This window comes from Chiloscyllium plagiosum, chromosome 22 (assembly GCF_004010195.1).
Source record: "Chiloscyllium plagiosum isolate BGI_BamShark_2017 chromosome 22, ASM401019v2, whole genome shotgun sequence".
Taxonomy (NCBI): Eukaryota; Metazoa; Chordata; class Chondrichthyes; order Orectolobiformes; family Hemiscylliidae; genus Chiloscyllium; species Chiloscyllium plagiosum.
In genome coordinates, this window is record NC_057731.1 from 42,157,218 (window position 1) to 42,181,780 (window position 24,563).

At 39.1% G+C, this 24,563-nt stretch overlaps 1 protein-coding gene across 1 annotated transcript in view; it reads right to left on the minus strand.

The window, feature by feature from the left end:
• Positions 1–24,563, minus strand: part of sh3pxd2aa (SH3 and PX domains 2Aa) — a 310,500-nt gene that overhangs the window by 192,940 nt on the left and 92,997 nt on the right. Inside the window, exon 4 of the mRNA XM_043712866.1 lies at positions 2,343–2,419. Within this exon, the coding sequence (XP_043568801.1) occupies positions 2,343–2,419 (77 nt within the window). The remainder of the gene's footprint in view (positions 1–2,342; positions 2,420–24,563) is intronic.

Here is a 24,563-nt window from a genome sequence, read left to right on the forward strand (position 1 = left end):
TGCAAATCAAAAAGGGAGGGAGGGAGGCAAAAAGTAGGTAAGTATAGGCTAATTCATCTAACATTGGTTTTTGGAAAAGTACTGGAATCCATTATCAAAGAAGTAATACAGGTACATTTGGAAGATCACAATCTAATCAAGCAGAGTCAGCATGGCTTCACGAAAGGGAAATTGTTCTAATTTATTTTTATTAATATTTAGTTTATAATATTTGTTTGAACTTTTCAAGGAAATCTCAACCATGGTGGATAGAGCTGTAGATGTCTTGTATTTGGACTGCAAAAGGCCAAATGTCCAGATAAGATAGCTCACAAAACGTTAAGCCATAAGACAAGATCCACAGTGTTAGAGGTAGAAATTAGCATGGATAGAGAATTGGTTAATGGGCAGGAAATAGTGACTGGAAATAAAGAATTCTTTTTCAAGTTAGCAATCTGTAACCAGTGAGAAGATTTGTAGCTCGGGTGCTCGTTGTTGTGGTTCTGTTCGCCGAGCTGGAAATTTGTGTTCCAGACGTTTCGTCCCCTGCCTAGGTGACATCCTCAGTGCCTGGGAGCCTCCTGTGAAGCGCGTCTGTGATGCCACTATAAATGCCGGAGGAAACATCACAGAAGCGCTTCACAGGAGGCTCCCAAGCACTGAGGATGTCACCTAGACAGGGGACGAAACGTCTGCAACACAAATTCCCAGCTCGGTGAACAGAACCACAACAGTAACCAGTGAGGTTCCACAGGAATCAGTGCTGGGACCACAACTGTTTACAACATATATTAATAACTTGGAGGAAGGAAGTGAATGTACTGGAGTCAAATTTTCAGATCACACAAAAATAAGTGGAAAGGCAGGTTGCAAAAGAGATACAAATAGTTTGCAAAGAGATTAATATTAAGTAAATGATCAGAAGATTGACAAATGGAATGTAATGTGAGAAAGTATGAAGTTATTCAGGTTGGAAGTATATAATATTATTTAAATAGAGAAAAACTGTAGAAAGTTACAACATAAAGGGAATTGCGGGTACATGTACATGAAGCACTGAAATTAGAACAAGTAGTCATGAAGGCTAATGGAATGATGGTCCGTATTTTCAGGGGTTAGAGTACAAGAGCAGGAAAGTCTTACTGCAAATGTACAGCATGCTGGTGAAACCAGATCTGCAATACCATGAGCAGTTTTGTTCCCCATATTTAAGAAAAGATATAATTTCATTTGAACCAGTTCAAACAAGTTTCACAAGGATGATCACTGATATAGAGGGACTGTCTTATGAGTAAAGGCTAAACAGGTTGGGACACGACTCACTGAAGTTTAGAAGAATGAGAGATGATTTCATTGCAACATATTGGATTCTTAAGGAGCATGACAGAAAACGTGCTGAGAGAATATTTCCCCTCATGCCTGGGACCAGAGGACATAGTCTCAGAATAAAGGGGCACCAATTTAAGATCGAGATGAGGAGGAATTTCTTCTCTTATGAATCTTTTGAACTTCTTCGTACAGAGAGCTGTGGGGGCAGAGTCCTTGTGTATAGTTAACGTTGAGATAGACTGTTCTTGATCAGTAGGGGAACCAAGGGTTATGGGGAACACAAAGAGAAGTGAGCAAGAAATATTGGATCAGCCATGATCCTATTAAATGGCAGAGCAAACTCAAGAGGCTTAACAGCCTACTCCAGTTCTTAATTCTTATGGTCTTACAAGGCCTCCTCCATGCACCTGCAATGTGCTCCCATGTCTTCTCAACTTGTATCTACTATATACATGAGATATGAGTGGAAATAACTCTGGGAAATCATTGCTTTTACTTCCTGAGCATCTCAATCAGTCACTCAAACACTTCATAAAGAACCCCATTCAGAAACTCATTAAATTATTCGACACATTGTCATTTAAATTTCCCTAACATTAGTGGCCAAAGTGATCATTAATCTGTCAAATTAAATGAAATCTTCAAAAACATCTTCTAAACATTTAATTCAAACTTGTAACTAATTGGTAACTATGTTCAAAACTGTGGCTCCAAATGACTACACTTTAGACATTGTGCATGAGTTAACTGAGTACCAGGAGGGAAAACATCAGTCCATAGCCTTTATTATTCTGTAGGCATGATGGAGCAGCTTGATTCTACAAGTATGGATGGGGACTCTGAATTAGTTCCAATTCAGTTGAATAGATCCAGGTACAGCAGATAAACTGCAATTCTGGAATGACTCAAAGGCAGTTGGCATCACTATTCTTCAGCAGTCCCTCAGGATAGGTGGTCGTATCATTAACCCATTGGCAAAACTAAAAATTAACGTTGTTAAACCTGCTGAGTACCTGCATACACAGTATGCTTACCCTGCAATATTCATCAATAGGTTTCAGTCTCTTCATGGCCACATCCCTGACATGGCTTCTTCTGAACAGGATTTTGCCTGAAATTTAAACCAAATGAGTGACATTAATTTCAACAAATAAACTGAACAACACACAACAGGCAAAAGTCTGGAATCATATTACTTGAACATTTCAAACTCTAGTAACAAGTCTATAATGACTTTGGAATACAAATTATTGTAAATTTTAAGTGAACGTTATAACAAACTAAATTAACAAGTCTTCAGACTCCATAACTTTATAGTAGAAGTTTCCCCATCCCATCCAACCCTCAGCTCCACTACCACTAGAAGGTTTAACAAGTTGACTCTATATTGAGAGATAACAATTTAAGACTGCTCTCTCTTACCCATTCTCCCTATGTTAGCAGGTTTTGCAGAACATTTGGCTGAAGGATAGCTTAAACATGTGTTTCTTCATTGTGGTTCAGAAATGATTGAAATACAGTGGATCAGCACTTTGTGGCACCTTGTAAAAAACATTTTAACTTTCTACCAATGATTTCTCAAGTTACACAGAGTTACCTTTTGTTTAAGGTTTGCTTAGTAACAAATCTGGATAGTCACAGGAAATGGTGTCATTCTGTAGTAATAATTTTCCAAATAGACTGTATCCTCACAAATGACTGAACTATATCCCAAAATACCTGTACAATACTGTTACGACACAGGGTAAACCGTTCTGCTAATTTAAACCCGACAAACAGAGAGGCTCACCTCACGTCATAATCTGTTAAATGTCAAGAGGTAAAGAACCATCCTAGATCTCACTATTTAAAGCAAAAATTAACAATTTTATTCCTTAAGTCCAAAAGATAACATAAGACAAACCTATTTACAACTCCTTTCTCTTAAACCTATCTTTTACCTCCCACTCTACAATACTGGTCCAATAAATTCCCTCTTAAATTTATGGCAAATCAATTTCAAACCCTGTTGTCATCTGTAGATGTCAAACATTCTTTGTAGATGTCTCTAGGTCATCTTCAGTCTTCTGCTGCACAAGTTTCTTATGGACAAGTCTCTTTCAGAGAGTTATTCTGCTGGTAGTCTTTACTTGTTAGTACTCTTTGCCGTTCTCCCCCAACTGTTCAAAATGTTTGGTTTTATACCCTAAAACATCGGATCATTTCATTGATCTAATGTCATGCCAAATAGTAAAATGTAAATTCGATTGGAATTTGGTCTCTGGGCCATAATTTAAACTGATTGGCCGAATGTAAATTTGTTTTTTTACCACAACAACACATCACCAACTATTAGTGTCAATAAAATGTTACATTTTTAAATTGTTCAGCACAATCTGTGCTTTCAGTCAGTCCTGGCCAGCTTCTTCTCTCTCTTAAAGGTACAGTACACACCTACACCTTCATAATAATAGAAAGTAACTATTTTTAAACAAGTCCAGACTTTTAGTGAGAGCTTTAATTCAGTTAACCACACTGCATAAATTGACGAGCTTCCCATATTAATACAACCAATTTTCACCGAATGAACTCTTAAGTACTGTAAAATATCTATCCCTTTTGAGTGGTTCGCATGTGGAAAGAACTTCCTCAGAAAGTGGTGGATGCGGGTACAATTACAACATTTAAAAGACATTTGGATAGGAAAGGTTTGGAGGGATATGGGGCAACAGCAGGCAGGTGGCACTAGTTTAGTTTGCGATTATGTTCGGCATGGACTGGTTGGCCTGAAGGGCCTGTTTCCTTGCAGTATGAGTCTATGACTCTGTTACTCTATGACTTGTTTTCTTGTTCCATTAGGCCTTTGTCTAAACATTAGGTCCTTCAGACCTTATTAGATAACAGATTCTACTGTGTCTTTTTAGATAAATCTATCAATGTACCACAATATGATAAATAAACAAAACAAGATAGACAAAATATATCAAGAAACATAAGGGAAGCCATTAAGACTACCAAGTCTGCTGTACGATTTAATATGATCATTGTTAATGGAAAACAAAATACTTTTACTCACAATGGAACTATTATCCCATCTATCACTGATAATGAAATATTTTACAATCTTTAGTTTAGATATACCCAAAGACTGAGCTTTCACAAGCCGCTACAGTACAGAATTCTGAAGATTTCCCACCTTCTGAGTGAATGTCCTAAAGGACATTCCTTTATTTTTAAATTGAGCCCTGATTCTAGGCTCTGCAATCAGAGGAAACCTACATCTACCCCACCTACGCTTTGCAATATTTTGTTGATTTCAATTCAATTTCTGTCATTCTTCAAAACTCTGGAGAATATAGGTACAGTTGCTCAATCTCTCTCCATAGGTCGCAATACACCAAGTACGGGCTGACTAAGCTTCTATATATTTGAAGCAAGTCTTCAACATTTGTCTACTCAAATACTCTTTGAATAAATGCTAACATTCCAGAAGCCTTCCTAATAGCTTGCTGTGCCTGCAGTAACTTGACAAGGATACTCAAGTCCACTTGCACATCTGCATTTGTTAACCTCTTATCATTTAAGAAACAATTTGCACATCTATTCCCTGTACCCATGAGGATAATCTCATATTTATTCACATTATACTACATTTGCCATGTTCTTACCCAACCATTTATATCTTATTCTCAACACACATCCCTGCTTACTGTTGTATTATCTGAAAACATACAAGTATTACATTTGGTCCCCAAATTCAAACCATTGCGGTGATGTGTATTTTGAACAGACCATAGCCCAAATACTGATCCTTGCAGTACCCCACTGGTTACAGTCTGCAATACAAGAATAACCTCTTAATGTTGTTTTCTGTCCGTAGCCAAACCTCAACTGATGCCAGTAAATTTCCTCCAAATCATTCAACCACATCCTTTAATTGTGCTTACAAACCTCCAATGGGGTCCTTATCAAAATGTTCTGAAAATCCAAGTACACTACATCCATCAACTCCTATTGATCAATTTTGTTGGTAACATTCTCAAAAAACTCCAACAAATTTATAAACATGATTTTCCATTCACAGATCCATATTGACTAAGCCTAATCAGATCATATTAATAATCCAAGTATCCAATAATCCTAATTTATAGCACTTGCCCTATTACTGATGTCCTTTATTAAACAGTAGGGTGATACTTGCAAGCTTCCAATCAGCACACATCATTTAAGGAATTTTAGAAGATGACTACTAATGCATTGACTATCTCAATAGCTCCCTCCTTCAACACTCTGGGATTCTTTTTTTATTCATTCATGAGTGTGGGCACCATCATTGTCCATTCCTAATGGCCTATTGATCTGAGTACCTTGCTCGGGCCATTTCAGAGGACAGTTAAGTGTCAACCATATTCTTGTGGTCTTGAGTCACATGTAAGCCAGACCAGGAGAGGATGGCAGAATTCCTTCCCTAAAGATTTTTTTAACAACAATCAGCAATGGTTACATGATTTATATTGATTTCATGGCTCATTTTTAGTGAAGCCTCTAAATGTATTTGCCCAATCCTCTTCAGCCACTTTGACTCTCATGCCTGCAAAATTTCTCTACTCAAACTTAACACTGTTGCTTCAGAACAAACTACTTCACTCCCAAACATAATTTAAAATTTTTCCATATTGTGAAGAGAGATTGGGCATTATAGAGTCATAGAGACATGACCTCATCGAATTTTACAAGAGTCATAAAGGATTAACAGGGTAAATGCAGGTGAGATGTTTCCCCTGGTTGGCGAGTCTAAAATCAGGAGGCATGATTTAAAAATAAAGCGGGTATAATTTAAGTTCAAGATGAGGAGAAATCTTTTTAATCAGAGAACTGTGTTTGCTTCATCTCTTGAGTACATTTAAGGTAGAGATTGATAGATTTCTGATTACCAGTGGCATATAGGGTGATGGAGATGAAGTGTTTGATCAGCCACGATCATACTGAATGACAGGTTGGACTTGCTGAATGGCCTACTCCTGTTCCTACGTTCCAAACAGCACTGTGGGTGTCCTCAAGGATTGCAGTGGTACAAGAGGATTGGTCACCGCCTTCGCTGTGGCAATTAGAGATGGGCAATAAATGCAGGCCTATATCCCATGAATGAAATCGTTTAAAAAAATTGATGCATGTGTACTTGACGGATTCAGTTGAATTGCTTCATAAGATACTAACAGCGCACCACAAGACCCAGTTCAAATTTCAGTAGTGTAACATGGAACTTTGGAGTCTTTTCAGCATTATTCAAAAGCTGACTTTTGGCTAGAAATCAAAACCCTCAGTGAAGTGAGGCTTGCAACTTCCTGCACTGTAAACACGTAGGAAAAAAAAATCCCATTTCCATTGTCTGACCACAATTTGGCTAAATCTTGAAAAGTACAGTAGTCCTTCAACTCCACCAAAGGACTTTCATCTTGTATAAAAATCTGGCAAAAAAGAATACGGAAAATATTCGAAAATAGCTCAGTGCAAGACACATGCATACTTAAATAATATTCATGGAATATTGAGTCATAGAGCAGCACGGAAACAGACCCTTCGGTCCAACTCGTCTATGCCGACCAGATATCCTAAGTTAATCTAGTCCCATTTGCCAAAATTTTGTCTATATACCTCTAAACTCTTCCTATTCATATACCCATTAAGATGTCTTTTAAATGTTGTAATTGTACCAGCCTCCACCACTTCCTCTGGCATTTCATTCCATACACGCACCATCCTCTGTGCAAAAAGGTTGCCCCTTAGGTCCCTTTTACATCTTTCCCCTCCCTCTTTAAATCTATGTCCTCTAAGTTTTGGACTCTCCTATCCTGTTTTCCAGTATTCTAAACCTATTCATAATCTAATATAGGTTATTGCAATTATACAGTAATAACTGGCAAAGAGGTAACCACTAACCAAGTACAGTCACTGCATTTCCATCATGAAGCTCTGAAGCTGATTGATACTGTTTTGTACAACGACTTATTGCTAGGGCATTGTACTAAAAAATCCAAAAGCTGCTCAATGATTCAGATGAGACTGAAAACTCCACAAGGAATTCATTAGAATAAGCTCTCAAAATTGTCCTAACTTTAATTCAAGACAGATTCAGACAACTTGCTCTAAGAAGTCAATACTATTCTGATTCATTACAAAGTTAGCATAAAAGAGCTTTGGAAAATTACATGAATAAAAGGGTTTATGAAAGTAACCTGACTGTAATCAGCAGGAAATATTAATTCAGGTCAGCTAAAATCTATTTGATGAGAGTTCAGCTTACATACGCAGAACAACTAAATTAAAGGGACTTTGAGGATTTCAAAATAGAGTATTCTGTTGTGGTGTGTTGATTCACCAGCTTCAGAATATTGAAGTAATCTACAAGAGAATCACAGGGTTTGAAAATGAACCAAGGGAACATTTCAGACCACAGTCAAAAATAAACCGCTTGTCCCCTCACCCATCCATGCTAGGGAGTGTAGACAGTGTAAAGGGAACTGTCAGAGGCTGGAAGATTCAAAGAAACCACAGGCATTTTACAGTCAGGAAATGTGAACACAGTTTAATTGTTATTTTGGATGAAGAAGTGTAGAATGAAGCATTTTTGTAATTCATATATATGTATAATATATATACATATATGACTTTTACCATCATTTATTGAATGTGAAAAGAGCAAGTCTGAAGTTTATTGACTGTGTTTAATTGGCCTGGAGAAAGTGGCAGTGACCTCTACAGTTGATGGTCAAGTACATCAGCATGGCTGTTAGGCAGTATGTTCCAAGATTATAACCCAGTAATGATATAGTTACGAGTCAGGATGATGTGTAATTTGAAGGAAACTTGCAAGTGGTGATATTCCTATACATCTGCTGCCCTTATTTGTCTGCACTGCATCCTGTAGATGTTACACATACAGCTGTCACTGTGTACTGACGAAGGAGTGAGTGTTTCTTTAAAGTGGCACTCACCCTCCATCTCACCGCTGGAGTTCAGTGCTTTCATCCATATTTTCAGCAAGACTCTACCGACGTCTAGAGATCATGTTTGACTTACTTTTTGTATAAATGATTTACTATGTCCGTTTTGTCAGGTGGCAGTATTGTGTGTGTACTGGAACAACCTAACTAGAAAGTATAGTTGGATTCAGATAAACCATTTCCATGCTACGGCTATGTTCTTATAAGGCCAGACTTTGCTGTATCCATGTGCTCAGCACTTCTTGACACCACATGTTCAGTGAATAGAATTAGCTGATGTCTTACATCCATGATGGTGAGGATCTAAAGAGAAGGTTGAATTGGACAAGTCCCCTGGCACATGTAGCTGTAGATTGTTGCAAATACTTCAGCCTTTTGCTTTTTTTCACTCACATGCTGGGATCTGCCAGCATTGAGGAAGGGGATGTTCATGGACACTCCTCCTCCTGTTAATGTTCTGATCACACTTCACCATCGAGGGCTGGATCTGGCACATTCCCAGAGCTCTGAGCTGGTCTATTGGCTGCACTTAGCTCTGACTACAATGTACTGATATAGCTATTTATTATACATTGCTTTAATCTTAGCTAATGTTATAAATGAACAAGTCAGATCCCAGAATGAAATCTGGCTTAACAGTTCATATGTTTGTTTTGATTTTAACAAGGTGGTCTATCGCTGAAACACAAACATGTAATGCTATAGATTTGGTTTTAACTAGAAAACAGATGTTTACTACACAAAAGAAATAGAGATAAAATAGAATAAAACAAACTATTTACATACAAGTTTAAATAGTTCAAAACATACGGTAAAATACTATCCCATTAATCCCAATCACTGTCCTTAACAGTACTCACACCAGAGAGAATTCCCTTTAATTTCACATCTTTAAGGCTTAATTTAACTTCAGCTTCAATGCCCTATCTTGAAAATCCAATAGTTCCTTCCTGGAGACTTCATACAACTGAGCTTAGAATTTCTCATCATCCAATAACTTTGTCAGAGTTTTAGCCAAAAACTTCTTTTAAATAAAACTCCTTACACTGAGGTAACCTCCTTGCTAATAGTCCTAAACTACCTCGTTTTCTCCAAAGCAACTGTTTAAAATATCCATCTTCAACCAAGCCTTCTGTAAATCCCTAAACTGAAACTGAAAAGTTTTCTTTCACTTTTCTTTCATTTTTTAGAGTTTCCCCTAAGCCCCAAAAAAATTCCAGGGCCTTCTATCTGAAAGTCTATGCTATTTACTTTGATTACTTACAGTATGGAAACAGACCCTTCGACACAACAAGTCCACACCGACCCGCAACCCATCCAGACCCATTCCCCTACACCTAACACCACTGGCAATTTACCATGGCCAATTTACCTAGCCTGCACATTTTTGGACTGTGGGAGAAAACCGAAACACCCAGAGGAAACCCACACAGACATGAGGAGAATGTGCAAACTCCACACACTCGGTCGCCTGAGGTGAGAATTGAACCCAGGTCTCTGGCGCTATGAGGCAGCAGTGCTAACACTGTGCCGCCCTTTTTTCTTGCATACATTTCCCCAAGGTAAACAAATCCTAGAAGACCTCTCTCTAATACTGCATTTTAAAAGGAAAAACATGCATACAAAAATACCTACAAGTCAATTGTTCAGCCCCTTCAGACACAAAGATCCACACAAAACTTGTTCAACCTTCAAAAATCTAGAATAAATGATTCTAACATATATATAAAAGTCCTGCACTGTAACTTCACCGAGTTGGTACCTTCTGTAGCTAAAGTGCTGCTCGTGGCATAGTATAGTTTGAGGTTTAAGAGTTGTGTCTCTGGCTTGGTAGAGTGAAGGATATGCCAGACCTTGAGTTTACATTACCTGGACATGCCTGTTTAATTCTGGAGAGGACAGCTCCCTGCATACAAGTAAATATATGTAATATCTAGTAAACATAAATCACAGTATCAACCTGATTGGGAATCGGAATTTGGCTATTTGTATATCCTTAGCAACACAGGATTGTTTGACAAGTGTTTTCCAATCATAGAGTCACATATCAAGTTGAACACTATGGGAAGGGGGGTATTTTATGCAGCCTACAAGAGTGGTAAATGGGGAGTATGGTAGACTTAATTAGATAGGAAGCGAAATTCTGATTTTCTTCATAATAACTTGAGATGAAAACATAAGCTTACAACATGTTTGCAACATGTTGATCATTACGTTGATCCTTGGTGGGTTCATATATGCAATAAATTTGCATTCTATGAACGTTCATCAATGGGAATCCTTTTTCAATAAAGTCTTACCTCAACATTAATTCAGTGGCACATGAAAATCTTGTGGCAGCTGGTTCACACTAGTTGATAAGTGCTGTTCACCTGTCAACTTTGAGCATTTATAGAGTAATAGAGTCAAGCACAGAGATAGGCTTTTCCTTGGTTAATTCCATGACACATGAAGCACAGCAGGAGATTGGACTGTTGCATAGTGGTTGAGGACTGGTGAGAGGCTAATGATTTGGGGGTCAGAGGCATGCAGAAGTGAAGTGGGAAAGATCTGCAGCCTTTATTATATCAGAGGTTGCGGGGGATGGAGGGCAGGAACAGTCAGTCAAGATAAGAAAATCAGAAACTTTTTTTTAAGACAATTTATTTTCAACAATATTCTTTACAGTGCACATGCAAGAGGTTTATCTGACCCTGGAAGCTCAACAATGTCCTGGGATTAGCAATGTCCAGAAAGTGAACTAGACTGACTACACAAATACATACTAAGGAGCAGATCAGAGGCTAGGAACTTGTAGCAAATAATTCACTGTTTCACAAATGCTTGTTCCATAGTTACAAGGCACAAGTCAGGAGTATGCGAGAATACTTCCCACTTGCCTAGATCAGTAAAGTTTCAACAACGTTCAAAAAGATTTACACCATCCAGGACAAAGTAGCCCACTTGACTGGCAATGCATCCACAAACATTCACACATTCCACCGCCATGCAGAGGAGCAGCAGTGTGTACTATCTATAAAGTACATGAAAAAAGTGACCCAGGCTCCTTGCACAGAACCATCCAAACTCACAATCACTACCATTTCATAGGAAAAGGTACCAGATACATGAGAACACCACTATTCGAAAGTTCCCCTCCATAATCATTCACTGTCCTGATTTGGAAATACTTTGCCATTCCTTCAGTGTCACTGTATCAACATCCTAGAAATTCCCCCCAAACAGCATTGTAAATGTACTTACAGAAAATGAACAATAATAGCTCGAGAAGGTAGTGTTACGATACGGGGTAAACCCTCCTGCATAATTTAAACCAATAACACAGAAAAGATTTATCCCGTGCAGTAATCTGTGAAAATTTGAGAGGCCAAGAACTATTTAAAGTAAAACTTAGCTTTATTTCTTAAAGTATAACAGAGAATAATTAACTAACAACTATTTACAACTCCTTCCTCTAGCCTATCTTTTACTTTCCCTTCTATAATACTAGTCCTAAAAAACCCCTGATTAAGATTTACCAAAAGATCAAATTTCAAAACCAGCCAGCGATCAAATCTTGAATTGAACTTGTTGTCATGTGTACCAAGGCACAGTGAAAAGCTTTGTCTTGTGAGCAATACAGGCAAATCACACAGTTAAGTAAATAACAGGTAAACAGTAGCAAAAATAAAAACACAGGTACACTATACAAGTGAATGGTAAGAGTTTGTGAGTCCATTCAGTATTCTAACGACAGTAGGGTAGAAACCGTTACGAAACCAGCTGATGCCTGTGTTCAGGTTACTCCCTAGTGGTAGAGGTTGTAGAAAAACATTGCCAGGGCGGAATGGATCTTTGAGAATCTTATTTTTATATCTTCCTCTGTAGAGTTACTCATCAGGTCTGTGCTAATGTTTTTCTCTATGCAAACTCCTTGTCTAGACTGGAACCTCTCAGAGAGTTCGGACTAGCAGCCTACATCTGTTGGTCTTTTGGCAGTTCTCTCCCAACCGTTCAATTTTCCACAGTCTTATATTAATTTAAGCTGATTGGGCTAATTCAAATTTATTTTTGTCTCCAGGCAACCAGCTACACTAACTACCCCAGTAGCTGGGCCTAATGTTACATGTATCTTATTTAGAACACCTGGTACTGTCAGGTAGCTCTGCTAGCTTTTAACTCTCTTAAAGGTACAGTACAGCCACAGCTTCATAACTGTAGTTCACTAGCACCAAGGGCAGCTAAGGGTGAATAATAAATACTGCCCCAGTCAGCAAAGTCCCATCTCCTTAATGAATGAATAAAAATCAAGAAAAAAAAAGTTCACAATGTGGCAAGTACTACATAAGGCATTAAAATGGAAAGCTAATAAAAAATGAATACAAAAACACAACATTGTTTATCCCACAAAAAAGGAAAAGTCTCTAATTCTCTCCAATTCAGGTGGTCTCAACATTGATGATGCATGTGTGTAAAGTAAGACGATGAAATTTTTAAATATAGAAAACACCAGTTTATCTTTGGCTCTCAAGTCTTATGTTCAAGGCAACAGAATTGGGAAGGAATTGCTAAATCGTATGAGTTTTTGCACTCACACTGCTTGTAGTAAGAATTCCGATTATAATCACATGGGAAAAAGTAAAACAAAAGAGAAAGGGGAGGTGCCACATAGCTCCACTTATAACATTGAAAACGGCATGTTGTTGATATCCTTTATCGAATTTTGCAAGCATTGGCTGACCAAGTATATGCTCTACCTATTGTGAACAACTGAAGGGACTCATGCTGCTGGTAACAATTTGTCGGTCACCGGGCTTTTATGCCTCTAGAAAAATCAAGAATGAGAGGCCTTACGTTTGAAGAGATTTGTGAAAGAAGCAAATTTGATGTAAGAAAAATACTTTTTCACACAAAGAGTGGTTCTGGTCTCAAATGCACTGCTTTGAGATATGATGGAGGCAGATTCAACTAAGACATTGAAGAGGTCTTTGCATGGCTATTTAAATATAAACAATGTACAACGACATTGGGAACAGACAGGAGAATGGCACTAAGTCATGGTGCTCACTTGGATACCCAATGCACACATGATGGGCCAAACAATTCCTTTAACTTCATATCACTTCTTTGCAAAGCAGCAGCATGAAGCAGTTAGCTTCAATAATTTGCCTTTTTGCCACCTTGCAAAAAGGGCTCAAATCACTTGTTCACCATGCGAGCGAATGTAAAATCAGAGGCAGGATAATGTCTACCTCAATCATGTAACTACTTACAATGTATGGTGCATTCAAACACACAGGCCAAAGTCTGCCACATTTGGACCTGACAAATACTTAGTTTATTTCAAATTGCTCTGGAAGGATAAAGTTTCTGAAAAGAATTTGAGCCAGCCACTTTGGAACTCATGGCCTACATTCTACCACTTACCCCTTTAAGGCTTTCTATAAAATCCATCTCATTCACCTACTTGTTTGATCATCCTTCCTAATATCTGTTATGACGGAGAAGTCATATTCCAAAGAAAATTCTGGCTTTATAGATCATTTTTTTTAAAAAATGAAGTGGTTTTTCACTGAAACACAAGCACTCAATTCTGCAGATCTCATCTTAACAATAAAACAGATATTCATTATTCAAGAGAAACAAGATGAAATATAATAAACTAATCTATTACCTACAACACAAGTTGAAAGATTAAAAGATTTCAAACTACACAGCAAAAATACTATCTGCCATCTGTCCCAAAAGCTCCCAGATTCTCAAATTCCCTTCTATAATATATCTGTAGGTTTGACTTAACTGTTACCTTAAATTCCTCATCTCAAGAGCCTCCTCCTCAAGTATTCAGACAACTGATCTTAAATTTTCTTAGCTTCAAAAAACTCTTTTACAACTCTAACTGTACACTTCTAGTATGGAACTATTACACTAAAACCCTTACAATCGGGTAACCTATTTCCTAAAAGTTCTAAACTAATTATTTTCTCTGGGAGAACTGTTTCATATATTAAACTTCAACCAGAACTTCTGTAAATTGAAACCAAATGTTCTCCAAGCTATGGGTGTCTCCTTCAAGCAAATAACAAATGCCTGATCCTTTTAACTGAGAGTTAGCGTACACTGTTCATAAAGCTCTCCCAATACAAATAAATTCCTATTAGCACTCCATGAACTCTTTCTGATACTGGTTTCAAATAACCATGACTACAGAAATACTGATAAGTTAATCATTAAGCCCCCTTATAACATAGACCAAAACCTACTTGATGCTCGTTCAAAATCCAAATTCTAAAATAAATCATATTAATATATAAAATGATACATCTTATATCATACACCCCTCTGTTGAAATGTTTAAGGGTGTTTTCCCCAGTTGAAGAAGTTATATAAATGCAAGATTTTGTTTAGTTAAACACAAACAATGGTGTCAGAGGCAGTGTTCATGATTTTTTTTGTTCGGACCATTATGGATTTTCATGTTTTCAGGGCAAACTATTGAGTGTATCAAGAGTAGTGCATGTAACAATAGAGAAAATGTTAGAACTTATTTTTAAATATCTGATAACAACACTTGGCAAATCCTGTGATTAGGCAGTCATCATGCTTTTACGGGAGAGTTCATAGTCATGAACCAGTCATTGGACCAATCATTCTAACCCTTTCATTTTGACCTATCACTGCCTCTCCAAAGATGTTGCTTGAACCACTGACTATTTCTTGCATTCTTTGCTATTATTTCTGATTTCCAGCATTCATTTTATATATATGTTTATATTCTAGCCCTGGATTAAGACAAAGCTGCTCTCAAGCGAGAAACATGCAGCTACTGTCCCATGCAACATACTAATTTCATTACAGCCTGTGTCAGAGAGATTTCAGTCACTTTCCACAACAGTGGTTCTTACATTTCACTAGCTTTATCTCCAGCTGAAGGCAGTAAACACACTTGTATCTGTTCTCTGTAAAAGTAATTATGCAGCTTTAAAGTACTTCTTCAAACATGGGTGTTTTTTCTCATAGAAGTCCAAGCATAAGTATTGTTTAGCACGACTCCCAATAAAGTCCTAATTGTGCAGATTAATCACACTACTCCAGCAGGTGACCATATTATCCATTCACAGTAATAGCTAATTACGTCAACTAACGAAAATGAATAAAACACTTGCCAGTGCTTAGATTACATTCCCTACAGTATGGAAACAGTCCCTTCAGCCCAACAAGTCCACACTGACCCTCTGAAGAGTAACCCACCCAGGCCCATTCCCCTACCCTATATTTACCCTTGACTAATGCACCTAACACTATGGGTAATTTAGCATGGCCAATTCACCTGACCTCATATCTTTGGATTGTGGGAGGAAACCAACGGAGACATGGGGATAATGTTCAAACTGCACAAAGACAGTTGCCCGAGGCAGCAATCAAACCCAGGTCCCTGGCGCTGTGAGGCAGCAGTGCTAACCACTGAGCCACCATGCAGCCTCACAAGACTAAACAAGAGCAGCAACATAAAGGATTAAAGAACTCACTACATTGTATTGCCACTTAGAAATTTCTAACTGAAAACCACATACATAAAGTTGTCAGCTTGGCTTCGTTGGTAGCACTGCATCCTTGATTAAGAAGGTGTTTGAGCTCTCTTGTTGCACAGTGGGTAGTGATCCACTCCTGAACCAGGTGGCTTGGATTCAAGTCCTACATGTTCCAGAGGTGTGTGATAACATCTCTGAACACTGATTAGAAGAATAGGTTTAAAAAAAGTTGTTTGTTCATGGCCCACACCAGATTTCAGTATGCATTGCTCTTCTAGTTCAGTGTTAAATGAATGCTGCCTCTTTGCATCCTGCTGGTTGATGGGATATTCTCAAAGCATCAGGTGGAAAGGAAGAAATTCCACAAATATTTTCCCTCATCCAATATCATTTATCTCACAATAGATCTCATAGCTGTTGCTTGCCTTCACATCAGTCACTACATTTCATGTAATTTATTAATTATTGGTTGAAAAATGTGGTGCTGGAAAAACACAGCAGACCAGGCAGCATCCGAAGAGCAGAAGAATCGACGTTTCGGGCATAAGCCCTTCTTCAGGAATGAGGCACATTCCTGAAGAAGGGCTTATGCCCGAAATGTCAATTCTCCTGCTCCTCAGATGCTGCCTGACCTGCTGTGTTTTTCCAGCACCACATTTTTCAACTCTGGTCTCCAGCATCTGCAATCCTCACTTTCTCCTAATTTATTAATTATGAAAGGATGTGAGCAATATATGGATGATGCAGAAAATCTAAACTTATTTTCATAATACCTCATGGACTTCACACTTTTTAGCCACTAATTTGAAATTCAGGTTATCTTCAAGCTGATGCATTTGAGAAAGTCAAACAAAGCAAAGGAATACACAATAAATTGGACAATACTAAGAAGTATGAAAGAAATGAGGGATCTCGGAGTAAATGTCCTTGATCCTTGAAGGTAGCAGGACAAGTTGCTAAAGTGGTTAAGAATGCATATGCAACCATTTGACATATTGTGCAAGATACAGACAATAAGAACAGTGAGGTTATGCTGGAACTGTATAAATCATTAGTATGGTCACAACTTAGAGTCATAGAGGTGTATAGCATGTTGAGCACTGTGTATAGTTCTCGTCATCTCTTTATAGAAAGGATGTATTAACACTAGACAAGAGATTTGCAGGGGTGCTTCAGAACTAGAAAACTGGAGTTGTTCTTCTTGGAAGAGAGGAGGCCTGGGGTTTTTTTGATTGAAGTGTACAAGGTTGTGAGGAATCTGGATAGATAGGAATGATCAATTTACCTGAGCAGAAAGGTCAGTGACTAGGGGCATAGATTCAAAGTAATTGGTTGAAGGATTAGAAGAGACATGAGGAAAATGCTTTTTACACAGACGGTGGTAGGGTTTGAGACTCAGTGCCTGAAAGAACAGGAGGGATAGAAACCCTCAACCCACCTACAAAGTGTCTGGATGTGTAATTATGACCTGCAGAGCAATGGACCAAATGCTGGAAGAAATGGGATTACGCTGGGTAGCTGGTTGGTGTGGACATGATAGGCCTAGTGATCACTTTCTGTGCCTTTACTATTGCATGATTCTATCTATGTCATTAAAACGTTATGACGATGTTTTGTTAAAATGTTGAATCAGTAATATTTTTGAAAGTTTACTGGGACAAATGGTTAATTTTTCCATTTTATAGCTTTGGCAGTATTTTCCCGTTAGCTGGAATCTTCCTTCTGATAAAAAGAACTGAGTTCAGCATTTCACCAGGAAACTGAGGTAATGCAATGTTCCGGCTCTCGTCTCATTTGCTTTGCTCCTCAATAAATTCTCCCCACCTCTTCCCACTTCATTTCCTGAGGTGATATTGGCTCTCATAGATCCATTCTTAACATTTCAGTTCGCCTGTCACTTCCTACCACTAATGTTTCTTTTCTCCTGCCATACTCTAGTGAGTCAAAGTGGGAAATTGTCAGAAATAAAGATACCACAGTCCAGGCTATTTTCACAGAACAATAACAGTGTTTGAGTATTTGTGAATCAAAGCACAATACTAAACAATCACTACAGTATCCCATTTTCGTCAGCTACAGAAACACCAAAGTTACAATCAATCACCTAATATTAATTTATTGACAATTGTTTATTCTGAAGAAAGAAATGGGCAAATGGTCATATCTCAATGGGAACAAATGTGTACCATGCCATGGGTTGTTTCTTCACATAGGAAAATTCCTCTTATTAGACACCTTATTTTGAGAAGTAAGAAAAAAATACACTATTTTAAAGAACTGGAATTCTTCTATATCTCCCCAGCTCTCAGACTCAAAATGTCAAGACTGAAGAAAGAAGGTCATTCAGTCAAACAATGTTGGTACTGGCTCTGTCTAAGAACAATACATTCTACCTCACTGTCCCACTTAAATTCATTACAATTCTTTCCCCTTTTTAAAAAAAAATCTAATCTCCTACTGCAAGATGCCAATGACCTTAAATCCACTATCTAGTTGAGTCGTGCGTTTTAAATCCCAACTATACATTGCAAGGAATATATGAATTAGGAGCAGGGATTTGCCAGACACCAAGTATGCTCCCCCATTCAATAAGAGCGAAAATCGATTGTTTGTGTTTTGAATTCTAAAGTCCTCCTAACTCAAATAACCTTTGATTTCATTATTTATCAAGAATCTATCCACCTCTGCCCTAAAAATATCCATATTTCTGCCCTAAAAAGGCAACATCTAACTTTTAAACAGTCTCCCCTAGCTCTAAACTGACCCAGAAGAGGAAACATTTTCTCAATGTCCATCAAGATTGTAATAATTGTATGAAGGTCAGCCAGCTGGACCTAATAGAATATGAGTTCCCTGATTGAGGTTGTTAATCTGGTCCAATCAGGGAGCCTCGGCTGACATAAAAAGGTTGAGTGTCGGAAATACTAACACTCATGTGCCTTTCTCTATATGAAGCAGGACTATAGTCAAGGACTGTTCATGTGTAAATAATGGGTGGCTTGGTGACAATTTACTAGCCTCTGTAGAGCTAATTCAGTGGTGACTACAGTAAAGCATGATCTTAAAGAAACTCAATTGCAACACTTGTCTTTGAGTTGGGGGTAAGCATTTGCAACATCTTGTTTTTGCTTGGGAATGTTGACTTGTTCAGACCCTGCTTTCTTGGATGGGGCCCAGTATATGGAAAGAATGGGTTATTTTTTCCAGCCAAATGACATTATGGCAGACGAAAAACAAGTAATTCTCCTCACAGCCTGTGAATCTGCAGCTTTTTCTGTCATTGGGAGCCTAACTTTCTCTGAGGCACCAAATATGATAACCTTCAAAAAGTGACCGACATTGTTAAGGAATATTACATTCCCAAGTCTTCTCTAGTTCTGAGGCACTATCATTTTTACTCAAAACTCTGAGAATGAGGGAAATCCATATCAGGGTTTATGACTAGGTTAAGATGACTGGCAGAAGCCTGTGAATTTGGGTTAACCTTTAGTGAGATGCTGAGGGACCAGCTGGTATGTGGGAGTAATGACGAAGCTATGCAAAAATGTCTACTGGCTGAAGTTCAGCTGGACTCCAAACAAGCGCTACAACTGGCTTTACCTTTGGAAAATGCAGCAAATGGACCATTAGAGTTGCCAGGTATTCTAATGGAAATGGAAACCCTTGCCAGTCCAAATGAGGTTAGAGAACACCAATCAGTCGGTATTCAGAAGAATATCCGGGGACGTCATAGCATGGAAAGACCACCTACATCTAATTGTGATTAGATGAGGATTCTAAGAAGTATGCTACAATTAATACCCATAAGGGTTTGTACCAATATATGAGGCTACCTTCTGGGTATCATCAGCCTATGCCATGTTCCAGTGGATGGTGGAGAACATTTTACAAGGTCTACCCCAGGTTGCTATTTATCTGGATTGTGTGCTGGGAAGACCAATAAATAGTGTTTAGAGATTTTGAACATAGTGATTAAATATTTGTCCAAGGCAGGAGTACACCTTAGGATGGAAAACTGTGAGCTCCAGGCTCCCCAAGTGATCTACTTGGGCTACAAAAGTCAACAAAACTGGGTTACATCTGTTGGAAGATAAAGTTAGGGCAATCAAAGGTGCCCTAGCTCCCATGACTGTACCAGAGCATAGGCATTTCCTTAGGTTGGTGAATTGTTCTGAAAAATTTGTACATCACCTGGCTTCCATCCTGGAACCCTTACATCTGCTATTGAAAAAGGGTCTGCCTTGGAAATGGTCTTGTAGCCAAGATGAAGCCTTTAGGAAAGTGAAGAATCAACTACCATCAGCTAAGGTGTTGGCACATTATGATCCCAAGCAAACTGTGATGCTGACTTGCGATGCCTTCCCCATATAGTATCAAGGTAGTTTTGGATTACCAGTGGCCAAGAATGGAATGCCCGAGAGTGTATGCTTCCTAGACTTTGCCTGATGCTGAATGAAGATATGCCCAAATAGAGAAGGAAGGTTTGGTGGTCATATTTGGCATGAGAAAGTTCCACCAATACCTTTATGGATGTCAATTTGCAATAGTAACCGATCACAAACCCCAGCCACTTAATGAGGACAGAGCCATGCTGTCCATAGCTTTTGGTCAAATTCAGCAGTGGGCTCATATTCTCAGTGTGTACAATTACAAGTTGGAACACTGTCTGGGAGGCCAAGTGGCAAATGTGGATGACATAAGCCATTTGGTGATGCCACCACTAGATGAACTCTTCTGGTTTTAAACTTTCTGGACACCCTTCCGGTCACATCTGACAATATTAGACAGGAAACACAAAAGGACTTCTTCCTGGCAAATCTAAAATAGCTGGTGATGATGGAGGGAAACAAAGGGCCATCGCAACCATACTGAAAAGCTGCCTGGTCTTGGTGAGACCAGATCACCATAGAAGACAGCATATTGTATTGGAGAGCAAGAGTGGTTATCCTGAGCAAAAGCCAACATCAGATATTGGCTGAACTCTACCAGGGTCATCCAGGAGTTTCCAAATGAACATGTTGGTGAGATGTTATGTCTGGTGGTCAAGATTAGATGCTGACTTAGCCACATTAGTGCAGCAGTGTCCAAAGTGCCAATGAGGACAAAAATTACTGCCAGCAGATCCCACACATTCATAGGAATGGTTGGGTAAACCCTGAACTTAGTTACAAGTCGACTATGACAGTCCTTTCTTGGGCTCTGTCTTTAGTTATTGTGGACGCCCATGAAAAATGATCAGTCATGCATAAAGTTCATTCATCAAACACTGGCATAATGTTTAAAAATGTGCAAGCATCTTTGGTAATACATAGACTTCTAGAGGTGTTCATCACAGACAACAGACCATCATTTACCAGCAGGTAATTCAAATATTTCCAAAAATCAAATGGTATTTAATATGTCAGGACAGCTCCATATCATCTATCATCCAATGATCTGGTAGAAAGAGCAGTCCAAACTCTGAAGGCAGACTTAAAGAAACAGCCTACAGCTTCACTTGATACTAAATTGTGACAGTCCCTGCTTGATTATTGGCCTACCCCTCATACAACTATAGGGACAGCTTCAGCAGAGAAGACTCAGAGCAGATTAAACGCAATCTTCCTGGACCTGAGGGGTGAGGGTGAAATGGCACCAGGAATGCCAATACCGGACACAAGAGTCCTCTAAGCAAGAGTGACAGTTTACTTCAGGGGATGGAATTTGGTGTTGAAACTACAGGAGTGGTCGATGCAAGGTCAGAGACCATAGCGTACAATGTTCAGGTAGGAGAAGCGGTCATGAACAAGAATGTGGACCATATGAAAGCTGCAAACTCGCAAACAGAGCAGCTGCAAAACATACCCAGCCCAACAGAAAGGTTGTAAAAACCGTGGGTTCTTCTCCTCCACCTAATGTTGAAGAAACCTCTGAGGATGAGATGGACATGAGATCAACTTGAAGATAAATTTTAGCCTAGTCACTCTGGGTTATAGTCCCGTACACACCACCTATATTCAAGGCAGAGTTGGAGGAACCGGACCTGGTGCAAAAACACTCCAAGGGAAGTTACAGGAAAAAGAATAGGCCTACATCTCAAGAACTTAGAGAGGGAGGAATGCAGTAATTGGAATGAGGTCATTCAGGTGGACCTCACAGAAAATGAGTTATCTGATTGAGGCTGTTAACCGAGTCCAAACAGTGAGTCCTGGCAACAGATATAAACAGAAGTGTGGCATTGCCCTTTGATGTGAAGGGCATTGCTTGTCACTGGCCACTTGGGTGTTTCTTTTCTTCCTGGTGGTGGAAATAGAATAAAGATTTTACACCTTGTGTCTTTCACTGTGTCGCACACCTGCACACACATAACATGGGTGCTGGGGAAAAAATAAGCACTACCGCAGTTAGGCAGTAGTGTGGGGTTAAAAAAAGGGGAAAAAAGTTTAAAAATAAATAATTTTTAAAAAAAGAAAAAAAAACAGGAGTGTAGCATTGCCCTTTGATGTGAAGGACATTGCTTGTCACTGGCCACTTGGGGGTTTGTTTTTTTCCTGGTGGTGGATATAGAATAAAGATTTGTACATCTTGTGTCTTTCACTGTGTTTCACACCTGCATACACACAACATGGGTGTGGGGGGAAAAGCACCACCGCAGTTAGGTGGTAGTGTGGGTAATAAAAAAAAGATAAAATAAAGAAAATAAACAAAAAAAAGCAGGAGTATCAGGGATTCTGCTCACTCTAGGGGCCAACTTGGAGCTAGCTGGGTCAGTGTCATATACTACGCACATGTAAATAAAGAGTGGCTTTGTGGAATTATTTCAGGGTCCATTCATCAAATACTGGGACAGCAATAGAAAAACGACACACATTTTTTACAACACAAGGATTCCCTGAAATATTGCTCATAAATAACGGGCCATCATTTACCAACAGAGAATTTGGTTATTTCTTAAAGTCTAATGGGATTGGAGGTACAACCCCCATGATCCAATGGCCTATGGGACCAGGAGTGTGCTGGTTGTCATATATTCTGCATAATCAAGGGGTACACATAACCACAGTAAACCCTGACAAAACAAAACTTCAAAACATCAACAGCCCTCAAAAATCTCTGTGGGGAGAATCCAAAATGGCAGCATCCTGCTCGGATCACATTTGCTGGGCTCTGTGCCACAACATCGACAAGACAGAACTGGAACCCATCCCATGTGAGTAGAAACAGAATAAAGGGGCTAGAGAACCTGTAAAAATTACCTACCGTTCTTTTACTGCGGAAGAATGCCGAAGAAAGGAGGAAGCTCACCTGGGGCCGGGGGCACAGCCCAGCCCACTGAAGCAGCGGGCTTGCTTACTCATCAGACCCTGGTTGTCGAGTTGGCTAAATTTTGCGAGGTCCAGGGGAAGCAGATCAAAGAAAAAATCAGACAGAAGCTGGTTCCTGTATCTGCTATGCTGGAAGACCTGGGGAAAAGGCTGCAGGGGTAGAGGCAGAGCTTGACTCCTCCAAGAGCCGGACAGAGACCTTGGAAACACACATCTGTGGTTTGTTGGATCTGGTGGATGATTGTGAAAACAGGGCAAAAGAAAGAACCTGCGTGTTGTTGGCATACCGGAGGCGCAGAAGTTGAGTGACCAGTGGAGTTCTTTGAGAAGTGGTTCCCTGAATTCCTTAGTTTGGATGTTGAGAAGGGAAGGAGAAAGATCGAGAGAACCCAATAGATCGCGACATGAAAACCAGACATTGATCAGCGCCCCTTCCCTGTCCTGGAATGAAAATGAGGAGACATTTCTTCAGCCAGAGAGTGGAGAGCCTGTGGAATCCATTGCCAGGGAGCGCAGTGGAGGCTGGGACATTAAATGTCTTCAAGAAAGAGATTGATAAATTCTTGATCTCACAAGGAATTAAGGGCTATGGGGAGAGTGCAGGTAAGTGGAGTTGAAATGCCCATCAGCCATGATTAAATGGCAGAGTGGACTCGATGGGCCGAGTGGCCTTACTTACACTCCTGTGACTTACAGTCTTATTATAAACACAAGTAGAGTCATGGAAGCTTCCAGAGCCCAGGAGAGGGATCTGAAGGTGTTATATGTGGGGGCTTCAGGGTCATGTTCTTTCAAGACTTCTCGGCGGCAGTAGTCCGGAAAAGAAAGTCATAGATAGCATCAAGAAGAGATTGAGAGAATTTGGGATCCAGTACTCTTTAAGATATCCAGCGGTGTTTCAAATAAATCATAATGGATCTATACATTTATTTGACTCACCAGAGAAAGCAAGGAACTTTGTGGTCATGCTGACTTAAGTCAGATGATCAAATAGGTGTAGAGGACAGAGCTGTTCAGGTTTGTTCTTCTTTAAAGAGGACTTGGTGGAGTCTCCTTCCTGGTAATAAGTTGCGTTAAATGATGTCCAGGATGGATACAGTATTCATCTTTAATCTTTAAGCTAAGTTCTATCAAGGGATGGGTGACATATTTATTTTTAACTTACTTGTTTATAGTACTAACCTGTTTCTTGTGTTTATTTTCCTAATGGGTTGCCGGTGTGGCGGTTGGGATGGTTAGTAGGTTTGTGGGATGTGTATGTGCTCCCTCTGAATGGGGGATAAATTCTTCTAATCAGTGCCTTTGGTGATTTTTTTTGTTTTTCTGTTTCCGTTGTTATATAGTTTTTGTAAGTTTTGTAGATTTGTTGGCTGCAGTTATTTTAGTTTATGTAGTTTTTGGATTTTGTGGATTTTTTGCATTGAAGCTCAGCGATCTGTAGTTCGGCTTCTTCGTCT